The sequence below is a fragment of the Toxotes jaculatrix genome, chromosome 21 (genome assembly GCF_017976425.1).
Source record: "Toxotes jaculatrix isolate fToxJac2 chromosome 21, fToxJac2.pri, whole genome shotgun sequence".
Classification (NCBI taxonomy): Eukaryota; Metazoa; Chordata; class Actinopteri; family Toxotidae; genus Toxotes; species Toxotes jaculatrix.
In genome coordinates this window covers 6,252,394-6,269,203 of record NC_054414.1, presented here as the reverse complement: position 1 = coordinate 6,269,203, position 16,810 = coordinate 6,252,394, and the positions used below count along the sequence as shown (strand labels likewise).

Here is a 16,810-nt window from a genome sequence, read left to right as displayed (position 1 = left end):
CACTCACCCTTCTATCCACATCGGATTTCGCAAACTGCTGTCGCCCACGTTCAGTCTCCAGCATTTCCGCTTTCCATGATTCATGTCGGTTTCTTCTGTATGTCGGAAAACAAACAAGACAATATATATATTATAATGTATAGTTTGTTAGGTTCAGATTAGTTACATTCACTGATTTTCACTGAGGACTTCTTCTGAAATGTAAATGTTATACAATGTTACTATTATTATTAATTATTAATATTTTGTTATGTACCATGTCATTTTGTGTCATGTCTCCCTGAGTGACATTAAGTCGTGTCACAACATATTGTGTAAGATTCATCCCTCTGGTAAACTGACCACCATGAAACAGACTTCCCAGCGTCTTTGTGACAATGACGAAAGGTGAAAATCTGATCACATATGACGACACTCACACACAACAAATAAACCTGTCACCACATGTGCTGTCAAATCACATCACATCATGTCACACTGTGGAGCATCTCTGACCTTTCTGCACTGCTGGTGTCGACTGATAAGATCAGCTTAATGCTCCTGTCCGCTGATCAGATCAGCCTTATCACCCATGTTCATCATCTATCGCTCCAAAGCTGTTGCATCACTCATGTGCCAGTGAACTGATCGATGGAAGGAAGGATCCCTACAGAAAACAGAGAAACAGTTGAGTAAAGTCCTGTAGGTGGATGCAAGAATGTTTGTGTTTATCAGAACGGGTGTGTGTGTGTTTCTGCGTGTGTGTGGGTGTGTGTATGTACCAGGAGCAGGCCGATAGAGAGTCAGTCGAACTTCAGGCGGCGAAGTCTTGAACAGCTTTAGCACTTTCTACAGAGACAGGGAACACCTGTTAACAGGACTTCAGAGGATAAAGAAGCTGTTGTTTTGTGCCAGGTATTTAAAGTCTTTAAAAATCATTTTCACACCAAGGAAATTATAAATGTTTCAAATCATATTACATGAGAAAAAAATGGTGTTAGTTAAAATATGTGTAGAAATGGTATATTTCCATTCATATTATGCTTGATATGATCAAAATATTGGACCAGTTCAGGATAAACTAGTGTGTTTGTTCCTGCTAAATAAATGAATGAATAAATGAATGAATTGTGTTGTTCAAGTGTCATATACGTAAAGGTGCCCAGCCCACATGGGCTTACAAAACACTGCTTGTTAAGAGCAACATGTACGGTTAATCTATATCTGTCTTATCAAGCAGACTGGGGCGGCCTTTTCAGGAAAAGTTTAACTGGCATATCATGATAAAAAGGACAGTGGAAAGTAAAATGCTTTTCATTCTCAGCCTCATCCAAATCACACAGGTGACTCTGTCTGTTCTGTGGGACTGAATTTACACAACCAAAGGCAGAATGCCAGATCTTAACTGAGCACACACAGACCTCTAAGCTCTGCTGAGTTTAAGGGAGACATATTGCTCGAGATGTAAAACCATACTACAAGGAAATTTATTTCTAAATGTATACTGCGAATACATTTAGAGGATAGCTCTACAAGTTCCCTTGCCTATTAATAACTATTTAAGGAAACCCAATGAAAGATTTGTTCAGTAAGTCTATTATCTAGTTTAAGTAAGTCTATTGTTAGGCATGTTAATGAACCTATTACACAATCACAGAATGTGACCCTTTTGCCTATCTTCACCTGGCTCCCATTGCAAATCACCACATACTGACAGCTCTGGGGCCAGTTTATGCTTTACCACAAGACAACCCCAGATCACTGCAGTGTAATCCAAAATCAAGACCGACACAAGATTTCAACAGTTGCATATCTGTATTTTAAGACCTTCACAAGGCTTAACCTTATCTAGAAGAGCCCCCAGAGTCCTACAAGCAGAGTCTGACAGGTTACTTATTCCAGTTTCAAAAGTAAGATGATCGTCTAAGGTAATCTCAGGTAAGTAAGATAAAAGCTAAAAATTGTAACTTAGATACAACTGAAGCAATGTGAAACACAAACTTATTTGGGTATCCACTTTTTTCTGAAATGCATGCAAAATGCAAATGTTCTATCACTATAATCTAGATTATTGAACCGCATCATATTCCTCAAATTACAGACACCAAATATTTCAATTAAAAGGTAAAAAAAAATTAAATTAAATTAAACAGAATAAACTGAATTGTGAAAAAAAAAATCAAAGATTATCAATTAGATGAGCAAATATATATGAACAGAACTTGACGTGAACTTTTAAATCAGTACATACTGGATAGGACAGCTCCTTGAGCGACTGGCCGTTGATGGCCAACAGGACATCTCCCTCCTGGATCATGCCGCTCTGCTGAGCCGGTTGACCGGGGAAAAGCTGCTTTATTCGGACCAGGCTGCCAAAGTCCCGGGTGGGAGGATCCAGCTCGCACATTAGGAAGCTGAAGCCTAGGCCGTTGGCACTCTTGGTCAGGGTCACCTCCTGTGTATTTTCTAAAGGTTTGGAGGTGTGAGGATGGAGGTGTAGACGTTGGGCGGGGGGGGGGGGGGGGGGGGGGGGGGGGGGTCAGGAAATACAGGAAATGGGAGGAGGTGAATGGATGAAGTGGAAGGAAGGGAGGAGAAAAGATAAAGCTGATTATCTTTTTTTTTATAAACTGAATTTGACAATGTTTATCTTCATTAGTTTTGCATGAACTTTTAACTGAAATATGAAAATGAATAAAATGCAAACATAAAAGCAACAACAACAGAAAACTGTTCGTCGTCCAACTTGTGAAACGTATTATTAAATGAATGAAGAACTGATATTTGGTGTACAGTCTTGGACTTCGTCACTCCCCACAAAAAAACAAGGTCAACACAGCTGGGACTGGTGGGTAACAATGAGAACTTTACCACTTGTAAAATGAGATTGCATTCACCAATACAAGATATGAGCTGAAGTTCTTGGGTGGGAAGTTGTTATCATCACTCCCCAGTCCTGGTAATGTTAGCTTGTTGCATTGTTGTGGGGATTGGTTTTCTTGATTACAACATTGGTTAACTCAGAATATGATCAAATCATGTTCTTTTGTTCACAGAATAATAATTTTGTCATCACAGGAAACAAAGGCTTGTTATGTCAAGATTTAAAAAATAATTATTTAATTGCCGAAATTAAGAAATCATGACTTGCATGTCCTCTCAAGCTTCTGTGGATGTGATAAAAAAGAACGGTAAAATCACTTCAACAGACAGAAGAAAAAATACATAAAATGAGCGAGTACAGAAATGGGTAGGAAGGACGTTTTCAAGGCTATTATTTTCCGTTATATCTTGTGTTAATTGTTGTCGAGATGTTTAGAACCTCTAAAGGGAACGAAACTGATTTTGTATTAAATTAAAATACATGATCCACTGTATGATTTTCAGCGGAGAGGACAGAGGTGAGATGTGGGATGACACATATAGAAGGACAGGCCGAAGGATAAGGGAGGCCAGAGGGGATAAGAAGAGGAAGGTCAGGGTTGGTCAGGAAGATCAGGATGAAGAGGAGGAAGTGTGTGAAAGTTCACCTTGAAGCAGTCAGACTAGCCTGGCTGCCAGGTTGGCTATTAAAGCACAAAACAGCTTAGAGTCAATAGGTTCTCTCACGAATGTTCTTCCTCAGTGGTGTAAGGTCTTGTGACATAACCTTTAGTTTCTTTGAGGGAACAGCAGATCGCCATTTTATTCATTTTGGGAAGGATGCATGAATGATCTTTGCAAATACTTCTGAGCAGTTCCCAGAAGTAAATCATGGGCTTTCTTTGTATGTTTAGGCAGTTTTTTTTTAATTTTGTGAACTTTATTTAAAATTCCTCTGGTCTAACTACGGTGTCCTACCATCAGTGACAAAGCTGTATTCCCTGGGCCGGTCAGTGATCGTGTTTGGAGGGGTGCTGACGGATGAGCAGCTGTTGAGTCTCAGCTGGTTGGTAGCTGGACTGGGGCTCTGATTAGACACACTGCCGCTGGTGTCTACACTGAGAGAAACCCTGGGCAGGTTCATCAACTCCCTCTCCACAACAAAGGTTACAACCTAGAGGAGAGACAAGGATGTGACTGGGAGGAATACAAACAGTTTGAGCAGTAAATTGGGAAATAAACAGTTTATTATTATATAGATATAAGATATAGATATAAGTGATCATGGGCCTCTAATAATCTTCTCACTTTACCTCTCCAGTTTTACTCAGACACTCCACTGCCTGCTGGTAGGTGAAGCCCTGGAAGCTAATCCCATCTACCTCTAACAGTCTGTCACCTGTACCAGAAAAAGAAGGGGACAAATAAACAAACAAAAAGATTAATGACACTTCATCTGTTTTATGTGTATTTCTTGCTACTTGTTTTAGTTCTTTACTGAGAGTGTCTCAGCTTAGATCTTTGTTGTGTTGCTTTCCATTTCTGGATCATAATATCATTCATGCTGCTTTCAAAGCATCAGTAAAATGCAAAAATGTACTGGTGTTAACAACTGTTGAATTTATTAGCATTATCATTACTGGATTTCTCTTATACCTGTGTGTATACGTCCGTCTCTCTCAGCAGCCCCGCCTGGAACGAGGCTCTTGATGTAGATTCCTCCATTAGGAAGGTTAGTGTTGACGCCACCCTGAACAATCAATGACAGAGACTTTTTAGTTCAGCTTTCATATAGGATATATACCATCAGTGATAGCATTGTTATAGATTGAACTACATAGAGATATATATAATAATAATATATAAGTTGTAAAAATTAGCTCCACCTCGACAAGCTGCAACATTAAAATTCATAAAGAATTTCTAAGCTCTAACTAATGGTTTTTATTAACATAAAATAAATCAGTAAAGGCTTCACAGAATTAATAGTTACACCATGCCACACATTTTACTGGTGTGTCCTTCCTTCTAGGAACTTTTACTAGAGAAAAATTTCAATACTTTTACTAGTGCAGTATTTTTACTCCAGATTTTGCTAGGAAAATATCAGAACACTTCTTCCACCACTGGTTAGGGAACAGCTCATAGAGCAGTGGTGATCAGTGTGAGTGATCTCTCTCTCTAACCTTGTCAGACCGCAGATGTTAATCCACTTGAGAGGAGCAGACTTTGTGACCCACTGCTGAAGATGAGTAGCTGTGCTAATCGTCTTCCCTGACTGTTCACTCCGCACATTAATCAGATGGGTACAGACTAAAACCAAAACCACTACTCTTGAATGAAAACCACTATTTTATGCACAGAAAACAAAACGTTTTCCCCATTGTTTTATTATTGTCATGATGAAAACGTGTCTGAAACAGTATTTGAAAGATCACAAGACGAAATTTGATTTAGGTAGGTTTGCAGTTTAATCACACATAAGGAGCCAAGTGTCATTGTAGAATTTGACAAACTGCTTGACCATTAAAACTCTAATTTTAGACCTAACCTAAACAATATATCACTTTACAGTTGCCAACATTAACAATAATGTCACTTATGTTAGACAACCAGTTTGTTTGTTTCAGCTTTCTTTCTGGCACCATTCTATGCTGTTTACATCAGTAATCAAATATCAAGCCAAGTGAGATGTATTATTCACAAGTAACACAACTGGTGGACTATCAGCTATCACAGTGTCTTTGCAGGGAAAAAACAGTTTCATAAACTCACAGAGATGCTGATGCCCAGACTTCCTGCTATCTTCCTGAGCTCCACAGTGATCTCCTCCGGCCTCACACAGTTCAGAGAGGGAGACAGAGAACAGCCGTCCTGAAACCAACACACACGGTCAGGTCTCAATCAGATATGTACTAAATGTGTAAAAATATGTTTAAAAAAAAAAAAATCAAGGCTACCATGATTGAATAGAGCGTTTGACTTTTTGGAGGAACAGTAAGTTGTTTGTATTATTAATTCTGACCTCCTGTATGGGGTAAAGGTTCTCAAATTCTAACTGTGTTTTAAATAATTATAAATAAAGATAGTTTCACAACTTGACGATCCCCATGATTCTACCTGTGGAACTGGGGCTCGGACTTCACAGGGGACGTGCAGCCTGTTGCCGGTCTTTGGCGTCATCATGACGGAAACAATTTCTTCCAGGCTGTCGTCTCCTGATCGGCCGTCTGCCATCAGCGTGGTCTGGGATTCGTAATTCCTCAACACAGGAGAGCGAACGCTGCAGGGGCTGTGGGAGACTGGAGACAAAAATAACAAAGTAAGTCGCTTACTGTTATATCTCAAAATGCTGAAGTAAAACATTTTAAATATGTTCATTAACTGTTAGAGTAACCAACTATTTTTCTTGTTTTGTCGTCTGAATGTGTTCAAAGAAGAGTTTGATATTTTAGGAGATTTTTTTGAACTGAAAGACCTCAAGACGGCAAACTTTTATTCTTCATTGTCATTTTAGTTTTGGCTAGATAGCTTGAATATTGAATATTATAACTAAAATATACATAAATACTAAAATATACATTGAAATATATATAGAATTAGTCCAAACCATTGTTGTATCTGTTGTTTTAGTACATAGTTAACATATAACGGTAGAGAATTTAGAATTTTAACAGTCTCAGTATGGTATATTTAACATCAGAAGAGACTCAGTTTGTAGTTTTATCTAATGGAATTTGTTTTCTCCCTTCAGGGCAACATGAGTCAACATTTTGCAGGAAGACAAAAAGGTGGAAAAAATTATCTAAATATACAAAATACACAAATACAAAACACAAAATATAAAATATGTTTTTGACATATTATTGTATAAAACATTAGATAACAAAACAATACACCCAAGAACACAAACTAAAAATACAAAACAGGCACTAAGATAAGAAAATAAAACAGATCTGGTTTTTACATTTATTATTTCAGAGAAGGTGCATCAGTAGAATGGGCTAATTACTAAATCACCCACATTATACACACGAACAAAGAAGGGCTAAGGTCAGAGTCACACTATCATTACACACATACAGTGACCACACACACACACAAACACAGACACAGACACAGACACACACACACACACAGGCACACACACACACACAGGCACACACACACGCACAGAGCACCTTTTGGCTGTGAGATAATGAGCTGCACCTCCTCGGGGCTGCTCTGCATGACCTCTGCTGCCTCGCTGAAGGTGATGCCCTCCAGGCTGATGTGGTTCAGAGAGATCAGACGACCACCTGAGGGCAAAGGTCACAGTGAAATGGTGCTGGTGTCAGTAATGGTGGAGAAGTGAAGACCCCCCCCCATCACCACTTCTGAACCCAAGTGTGACCCCAAAGGCCCCGTGATTGAGTTCCGCAGACACCTCCTGTACCCCCTCTGTCATCATTTGCACTTTCCCGCTAAACATTCTCTGCATGCATTTTATTAAAATGGAAGGAGAAACATATTGATGGCTGATGAGGGGAAGCAAAGTTCTAAAGACAGTCAAAAGAAAACATCAGCGACACACTGTACACAGTGTTGGAGAAAGCAAAAATCATCCACACGATTCTCTACCTGGTCTGATACGTCCATCCTTATCGGCTGGTCCACCAGGCACAATGGAGGCAACAAAGATGCCCAAGTCATAACGGCCCACAGTGTCCTCTCCCACTATCACTATACCTGGACGGGCACAAACCACAAGTGTGTAAAAAAAGACTTTTTTAAAAGAACACAGTTTTTCTTCAGTCAGCACTGTGGAACCTTCCTGTAAAATCATGATTTCTCAAAAACTAGAAAGAACAACTTTTTGGTGATGGTGTACAATAAAGTGTGATCACCTTACCGAGGCCAAGCTTTGGGTCTTTCTTTAAGGAAACACATATGACTTCTCTCTCTGACGACGACCCCATTTTAGTCGGGGTTTCTGTGAGAGACACAGTGGAAGAAGAACATGTAAACAGTCACCTACACTGTAAATACATCACAGTTAACTGGTGGCAATCTGAAAAAGCATGAAGTGCCATCAACAGCTTTCTTTTAGGATGGTGAGCAGGATGCTTGATTCTATTGTACCTCTAGCTGCTGGAGAACAAGAGGGTGCTTCAGATCCGCTCCTCTGAGAGAACGCAGGGGAACGCAAACCAGTGCTGCTGCGCTGACTGCTGGAACAGGTACTGCAGATAAAAAAAAACGCAGAAAGAGGAAAACTTATCTTCAGTTACTTCGTAATCTTTCATCTCCTCTGTATTTTGAAGGTGTGGTAAAAAAATATAGATGATGGTGTACCTCTGCTCATTGAGGCTCTGGCGCTGCTGTTTCATGCGGGCTTCGATCCTGGCTGCGACGTCGTCACACAGTTTGCTAAGGGACTCATCCTGAGGCGTGGTCAGACCACTTTCGTCCTGCGGTGTCTCCGAGCACGAGAAGGACTTGAGCCGGCTGCTCTGAGCACGACACACCGCGGCATACTGCACAATGTTCGTCTCTGGAGGCAAAAGCAGAGAAATAACAGACTCTTCAGTAACTGGAAATCAGTTTGGTCTTTTCATAAACGTCTTCTCCTTGCTGAGCTGACCTGAGACGAAGTTGTGGCTGAGCTGACGAGAGTTCATCTCGTTGTTGAACTTGTGCTGGGCTGAACACAGGTTACACAGGTATTTGGCTATCTTCGACCTTTCTGTGATGAAGGTGTACTTCTTGTTGCTGCCACGGCTCTCTACTACAAATTTTCGCCTCTGCACGAATGGGGAAAATTTTCAGTACAAACAAATAGTTCCACATTTTTTATTTGAAATTGCTATTTTGATTTCAATTTCATACATGAAAAGGAAAGAAATGACGTTATCATTGCTCCACTTACGTTAGAGGAGATGGTTGCTGTCTCCCTCCAGTAGAAACTCTGACTGGTGGATCTGCAGCTGTCTTTAACCTCATAGACAATGATTCCTTTGGCACAAACCCCGAGGATAATCTCTCCTTCTAAAGGCTTTTTCTCACGCGTCACACGGTGGAACAACACACCGTATTCAGGCAACTGCTGACACACCTAAAGGGACAAATATAACGTGGCGGCTGTAATTCATATGATACTAATGGTAGCCATAGTATAAATGCCAGCATGTCCAACATCATTAGAAACTGATTTTTAATTTCTGATTTAACTACGCTGCTACCTTGAGGAACTCGAGCTCCGATTCGTCGGTGAGCATCTGAGCGTTGTTGGTGTGAAGTCGCAGCAGCTCCCCCTGAATGTAAGGCAAGGCACGTCTCTCCATCACACTCTTGGAGACATACTGGTCAGGGCGGAAGTAGTTTCTACCATACACCTAAACACGTCAGATCAAAACTTCTTATTTATTGAATCCAACAAATGTATTTATATAGAATGTCATATGTTTTTTTTTAAAATTGCAACATTTTAATGGAGAATCATAATAAAGACTTAGGGGAGAAAGCAAAACACATTGGGAATTTTACACATGAAAATCAGTTTACTGGTCATCAAATTTATTAAAGCAAGACTTTACTACAAACCAAGGGTACGGGGTTTGAAAGATACCAACATTTAAACAACACAGAGGGAAGAGGCTACTCATGGGAAACATAGAATTCAGTGTTTCTGGACCTTGATCTATACTAGGGACTAAATGTCCCCTTTAACAGCTCACGAGGAGACTATGAAACTACAGGTTTTGTTAAAATAGATTTAGGTGGACAACCTCAGGCATGCAGTCTCCATACTCCGTCTGCAGGGCCAGAGCTCCGAGGTACAGAGCAGTCTCCTCATGGCAGGACACCCTGTCCTCCAAAAGGTCTCTCCTGAGCTGGAGGTAATACTGGTGGCGCGTCTGTTTGTGCCTGATGGAGAAGACCGCACACATTTTAACGATTCTAGAAGACTTTATGGGACACATTTTGTGACTACTTTTGTTTTTTTTTTTTTTTGGTAATAACACAAGAAAGAAAGAAACTTACAAAAGAAGAGAAACGTCATTGACAAAGAATTTGATTCTGAAGAAAAGAACAAAGGTGGCTGTAGGCACTTTCTTCCAGGTATCTGGAGCAACTTTGGAAATCTTGGTGTCGTTGTCCACAAAGAAAAACTCGTTATCTGACCAGGGATGAGAAACATCAGAGCAGACACATTACGTGGAAGAATACCGTATGACTTATTCACTCCACCCCACAAAAGCCCTAACACGACTAAGGGTCAGGGTTAATCAGTCAAGCGAACAGTCAGATGCTGTACGCAGCCAGTCATTCACTCAGTGTATCAGCCACTAACTCACTCACTGACTCATCATCTTGAAATCTGTCTGCTTCTTTACCATCAATGTAAGCAAGGCCAAAGTAGAAATGTTCCATCAGGTTGGAGTGAGCTACGATCATGTCAAAGACGTCTCCTCCTCTGGATTTCACCTCACACTTCACGAGGATGCTCTGACCGTTTGGCATCACCACGCTCAGCTCTCTCTGGGTGGTTGGAGATTTGCCTTTCTTTGACTGCAAAAAAGAGGACACGCTTTTGAAGTGAGAATTTCTGGTGCGTTTTTTTTAACTTAGTAAAAAGGTGATGGAACGGACCTCTTAAATCCTAAGTGGCAAGGTTTGCAAAGTGATGCATAAAATGGGGAAAGCTATTTTTTTTTATTAGATCAATATGCATGGTAAGGTACCACATTTGGAACTATTTTAATTTTAATTTTTATTCAATGTGGTTTTATATTCTAGTTGTTTAGGAAAAGGCGATGCCTGCGATGCATGCGATGACTCACGTGTCCTTGACTGAAACATCAAGGTGAACCCTTCCCATTAGCTTGGCTGTTGTGTAATTGAAAATACTTGTTCCTTCTTTATCGAAAGAGATTGGTTTCTGAATAAATCTGAGGCAAGAGATGTGTCATGCAGTTGAAGAATCATGCGGTGTTCTATATTTACAAAGACTAATTGAAATGGTGGTTCATAAGGAACGGGAGATTCAGGATGTGAGTCACATTATTATCTAAACCGCTCCTCATATTTTCCTTTTCAGTCCAACTTCCAGCTGATGGTCTGAGGCTGAGTCTCACTCTCTTTTTGACTGGGTGCGTCCATTTAAATTCACACTGACAGAATTTAGTGTCAAGAACTCACCACAATGGATCCAGGCAGCTCCAAGACAACCAGCGGCTCATCTAGTACTCTAATAAACTCAGGGCCCATGTCCTGTAACATAACAAATATGCTGTCAACCACTTTGGGTAGAATAACATAGATGGAAGTTTGCACACAAAATACGCAATGTGGGTCTTTACAGTGGTCAGTAATTGAAAAAAAATAATCTAATTTCATATAATTGTCAGTGTCAGCAATACATAATATAAACTTACATACCTATGTACCACAGCATTTTAAATTAGATTCCATAATATAATAATTTGGCTCACCTTGACCTTCTTGTCATTCAGACTCATAGAGGAGTCAAACTGTGGGAGGGCTCTGGAGTTGGCATTTCGATTACCATCCACGTAGGGACTGCAGGGGCTGCGGCTCAGCTGCTGCCAGCTGCCGTAACTCTCTCTGTGTCGACCTCCCGAGGGAATCCTAGGAAAAATTAGTTTTCCATTCTCAGTCTGATGGGAGTCAGGATTTGTCACCCTTGAAACGCTGGCTTGCATCCTGGCAATATATGTTTTAATTGCATTAGCTCTGGGGCGGTTATGTTCCCTACATAGCCTCAGACTCTTTTTTTCGTACTGTTTTGGTCTGTGGTTTTACTGTGAAATAAACAACATGTGATTTTACAGTATTTTATTTGTGCTGTGATTCAATTTAAAAAATGTTTGTTATGAGGTTTATGAAATATGTTTGGACACAGACTTCATACCCTGAGGGCTCAGATGGATAAGATGTTCCTGAGAATGTTCCAGAAATCTTCTTCTTCGTTGCCCATGGAGAGTTACTAAAAGAGCCCCCTGGAAAAACAAACTGGTATGTAATACTTATGTCCACATGCTAATATTATACAAGAGAGTGGTATCTATCTCGTCATTTCACTAAGTCAGTACACTCGTTTCCCAAACTGTGGAACTATTGCCTCAAGTCTGACAAAAGGGATGAGTTTCTTACTGTGTAATCTGTCCCTGACCATTTGACTGCGGTCTGTTAGCTGGGATCCATTTTCAGCCATGGACACATGATCAACCTGGAAAGACATCAATTGTCCAGCTCAAGGAGGAAGCAGAGAGCAGGTGCTATCGGTAAACATGACCTCATCTAAACCAATCCAAACCAAACCAAATCAGCCACCACCCACTCGGTGCACACTCACTGAGTTTCTGTAGACATCTTCAACCAGCTGTCTTACGAGGCGTTCGGCAGGAGGCAGCATTGCGGCCTTGTGGTGAAGCTCACAGGTCTCCAGCACCGTCAGGAGGTCGGTCCTTCTCACCACCATGTCCTCACACATACTAAGCAGCAAACCTTCAAGCTCCGCACTCAGCCGGACCGGCTGCAAAGGACGCAGGTGACAGGAAAACAGATGATGCGCGAGTACCACGAATATGCAAGAGTGAGTTTGAGCAAGAAATAGAAGATATGAGCAAGGAAAGTACCTGATTTTGAGGTAGATGATAATCAACACACCAGTAAAGAGTCATCCCCAGTGAGTACACAACCATCTGATGGAAAGTAGAACAAGGACTCAGACATTTATTCCTGCTCACACAAAAACTGTATGTATCCTTTTTTTTGGGAATATAGTGGTGTTGTATGTGTGGAGCTTATGCTGTTAACTGATCTCTAACAGTTTTCTCATTTTATGATTAAAGAGTTGAGGTTAGACACAATCTTTGGAATTATTAAAGCACATAGGCAATGACATTAAAAAGTAAAAATAATTCTTTTAAAATTATATATTATGGACTTCTTCTTATTTCACTATGGTCTATATGAGTAGTACTTGACCTTTATTCCTTTATTCCCCTTTATTTCCCCTTGTAAACCTTGGTATTGCGACCCTGTTATAGGTTTAATACATTATGCATTAACCTATGAGTGTTTTCCCCTTCAGAGTATTTCATTTGAATAATTTTTTGAACCCCAAAGGGATAAAACCACTGAGCATTTCACAATAAAATCGCAATATGTGTAGAAAATATGAAAGTAAGTATAATATGTTTTTATTCTTTCTGTCCTATAAATCATCTTATGACCCCTTAGATTTATCTGGTGAAGTCCTGATCTCCAAGAAGGCCCCCACATGTCTACACCATGACAATTACCACATTAGTCTCCAAATATTTTTGTATTAAATGTCCTCAAATCAGATTTTTCTGACCTTTTCAGGTGGAGTCCTGGTGGAGGCGGCGTGAGTCTGCTGGACCTCAGGAGCCGTGAAGGAGGCCACGTCTTCATTTCGAGCACAGCTTTTGAAGGCCAGACTCCCATTGGCTGACAGGAGCACCGAGCCGGGGCTTAGCACACTGCACATACTGCCTGAACCTGATGAGAGAGCAGAACAGAAACTGGTGACATTTACCAGCTGAGGTGGAACATAATAATATCAATACAAACATTCATAGTAAGCAAGACATTTTAAACAATTCTGTTGGGATGCTCTTGAACGCTGCCATTAAACCAAGCCCCGTCGCCAGGTAACAAGTGGATCTGAGAGGAAATACAAGTTGGTGAGTGGTTTTGATTACCTTTTTTGGAGATGTCCAGTAAGGCCTCAGTGGCGGCGAGTAGCAGACACCAGACTTCATCCTCATCCAGCGGTGAACCCCGGGCCTCCAACACTTCTGCCAGGGTCACGAACGTACCCATCCTGCCAGGACACACATAGACTTTTACTGAGAGCTGCAGATCAGTAGATTTTACTGTTGTATTAGGTATTAGAAAAAGACTGCGTACTCCAGCATCAAAAGTCTCCTGGAAAATATCCTTGATCTTTCACACCATGACACCAAATCTTCATGTACCCGACAGAATTTTTCTTAAAACAAGAATATTAGCTGTAAGTGAACAACTCAAGTTATATGTATATTACTATGGGTTTATTTAAAGTAGAGGGCTGATAGAATTAATGACCTCAAGAACTAGAATCCCACTGAGATGTACATCAGACACAGTGAACCTTTAGAGGTCAGAGGTCAGAGTTTCAGACAGACAAGCTTAGGGGTTTAGTGGAATTAGATCTAATTGGACATAAATCCACACTTCTGCAAACCACTTTCAAACTTTTCCTATGAAAATTAAGTGATATCTATGGTCAACATCGAATCTGACATAAAAATACAGAATGCAATTTTTATGCAAGTAAACATTAATTAATGCCACTTGCAACTGGATTTTCTCACTTCTGGTAATGAAAAGGCAGGAATACAATGATATTCTTCCTTCATCAAATTCAAATTTTGTCCTGCTCAGCCTGGTCGATGCTGACTGTGAGATTGTAAGTAAAGTTTAAAGCTTGTAGAAAGGGTTATGCAAATATGAGCAGAATGTGATATGATTTAACTGCGATGAGTTTTTCTCATTCACAGCTATTTAACTTGCAGCTAAGAAATCTTATGATGCTGAATGGGACTCTCTCATGACAGCGTATCATATTTGACTCCACCTGTCTTTGTCCTACCTTTTAGGGGATGGGAACCTTTCAGGATCGCTCTATGGCACAAAACAGGAAGAAGACCAAACTGAGGTAACTCTTTCATGATGGTGGGTCGAAAAATAGTGGATTTAAGTGTAGACTAATGACAAAAATATATTTTTTGCAGCATCTCGCCATTGATGAGTGTTGTGTTTCCTACAGCAACACTGGTGGCATTAGATAAAGCCTACTGTTACTAAGCGTACAACGTCACACGGTGAATGTGGTTCTCAGTAACCCCATTAACCTGAGTTTTCATTGTTTGTCTAACAATCAGATTAACTCCGGATGTTGGTGTGGTAGCATCCTGGAAATATCTTACTATAATATCCTTACTCCTTCTCTTGTTAGAGGATAAGAGGAGGAAAATGGAAGAATGTTTTAGCGCTTATTGTTTTAAGTGTAAGTGTAAGTTTACTTCTTTAACTTACTTCAATCTATTTTAATTTAATTGAATGTACTATTTTAACTACCCCAGTTGGTATATCTGCTGCTTAGACACTGTGTAGAGACACTGGTTTCATTCTGACATGAACAGAATTGCATCAGTGACAGAAACCAGACAGTAATTTGTGAGATTGCCAAATAACCCAGCACTGTTAATCAGGTTATGTGAACTCTTCTTTAATTCAACTAAGATAACCCCAGGTGAGGCGTCTACATGGTAGCTGCAATAATCAGTATTATTTTCATGTGCTTATTATCACATACAATCACATGAGTGAACATGGAGACACAAATGGATATGGGTATAACAGTTAAGTGAAAATTAAGTGAAAATTAATTGGAAAAATGCTATTAAAGCAGCTTTGACATGCCAAATTATATTATTATGAGAACTGTATAAAAGTTTTACCCCTACCTTTTTAGCATTTTTAGTTTTACTGACCAGATATAAGTGTTTGAATCAGACAAATTTCACTGCCACTCCCTTCACACAGAGCTTCTGACAGGGATTTTAGTTGTGAAACACATGTTGATTCAGTTGTAGAGAAACAAAGCAAAACTGAAGATTGACTCCGTGAAATTCTCTCATGTATCCAGGGAACTCTGACTGAGCACACGGACAGACTCCTTTTCACCAACATCCTGCTCCTCACTCACGCTGTATGAGTTTGAAGCTTTGCTTAATATGACCCTGTCCTGTAATCACAAACCACTACGTTGTTCACCCCAGAGAGAAACTGGGTTGTCACAGGAGTTGAAATAAAGGATAGAGAACAAAAAACATGCTGACCATTGGTGATATGTGTTGGTTTTAATCAGTGGCGTCAGAACTGAGTCTGCACATTTCTAGACCTACAAGTGGTTTGCTGAGAAATGTTCAAACAAAAAAGATTATAACTTGATTTTGACTTATGTGGCCTACCTTATTTCATCCGGTATCTGAAGAGATTCTGCTTAAGTTCCTTCAGACATCTGCCACTCTAATCCTTCCTCTTATGCATCCTCTGTTGCCATTCCGCCCACCTCTCCCTGGTCTGTGCTTCTGTCTGTCATGGCAGCTTGTCACACATGACAGATCAATTGTCTCCACACAAAGAACACATCAGCTCCATAACATAATTTCCTCTGTTCTACCAACTATTGACGTGTCGTTTCTGTGTTTTCCGTCATTTTCAACTATTTTTAGACTGGGAACATAAGAACATAATTGGATTTGCAGGGCAAGCTAACGGCAGATGGGGCAGCAAAGGACCAATCCATTGTAGGCGGCACTGTGTTAATCTGACGTTTCAACCACAAGTGACACGTTAATAGTCCCACTTTCTATTAGTGCCTTACATACTGTAGGTTAACCCACAGCTGACTGTCGAATACATATGCCTCTCTAAATAACTAGATATCAAAGAACATGCCTACTAAGTATTATAAGTATTACAAGTTTTTGGGAAACTACAGAGAGAGTTACTTTTTCAACTAGCACGATTATTGTATTAGATTGCATTCACTTTGGATTGCTGTACCTAATAAAATGCAAAAAACAAAACAAAAAAATAAAACCCAAAAAACAAAAACAAACAAAAAAAAAAACTAAACAAATTACTAAATAAAAGAGGGAACTCCCATTTGCGCTCAAATTTTTATATATTATATGCTATATATTAGCCAACTTATAACCTATACACATTAATGTATATAAAAGTTTGAGTGCCAAATTATATTTCTGTTATAAAGCTGTTATATAAAAAAAAACATACGATCTTGCGTGTTACCTCAGTAACAAAAACGTTTACATGCCGTTTGTACATGTATATGTATATTATGTATTTGAAAACAGTTTTTAAA

General features: G+C 39.9%; 1 protein-coding gene across 1 annotated transcript; it reads right to left on the bottom strand.

Moving 5' to 3' along the window:
* Positions 1–608: 608 nt before the first annotated feature.
* On the bottom strand, positions 609–15,901 carry frmpd2 (FERM and PDZ domain containing 2). The gene is made up of 28 exons (XM_041029203.1): positions 15,891–15,901; positions 13,575–13,696; positions 13,208–13,371; positions 12,483–12,548; positions 12,200–12,379; positions 11,998–12,073; positions 11,756–11,843; positions 11,316–11,472; positions 11,023–11,094; positions 10,218–10,392; positions 9,865–10,000; positions 9,609–9,747; positions 9,063–9,215; positions 8,750–8,935; positions 8,465–8,624; positions 8,176–8,374; positions 7,963–8,063; positions 7,733–7,813; positions 7,462–7,569; positions 7,023–7,139; positions 5,962–6,143; positions 5,617–5,715; positions 4,498–4,591; positions 4,155–4,240; positions 3,820–4,015; positions 2,231–2,445; positions 762–828; positions 609–646 (listed from the first exon to the last, which is right to left on the bottom strand). The coding sequence occupies exons 2-28, from the start codon at positions 13,693–13,695 to the stop codon at positions 609–611; spliced, it is 3,456 nt and encodes a 1,151-aa protein (XP_040885137.1). The 5' UTR covers position 13,696; positions 15,891–15,901.
* Positions 15,902–16,810: the final 909 nt, after the last annotated feature.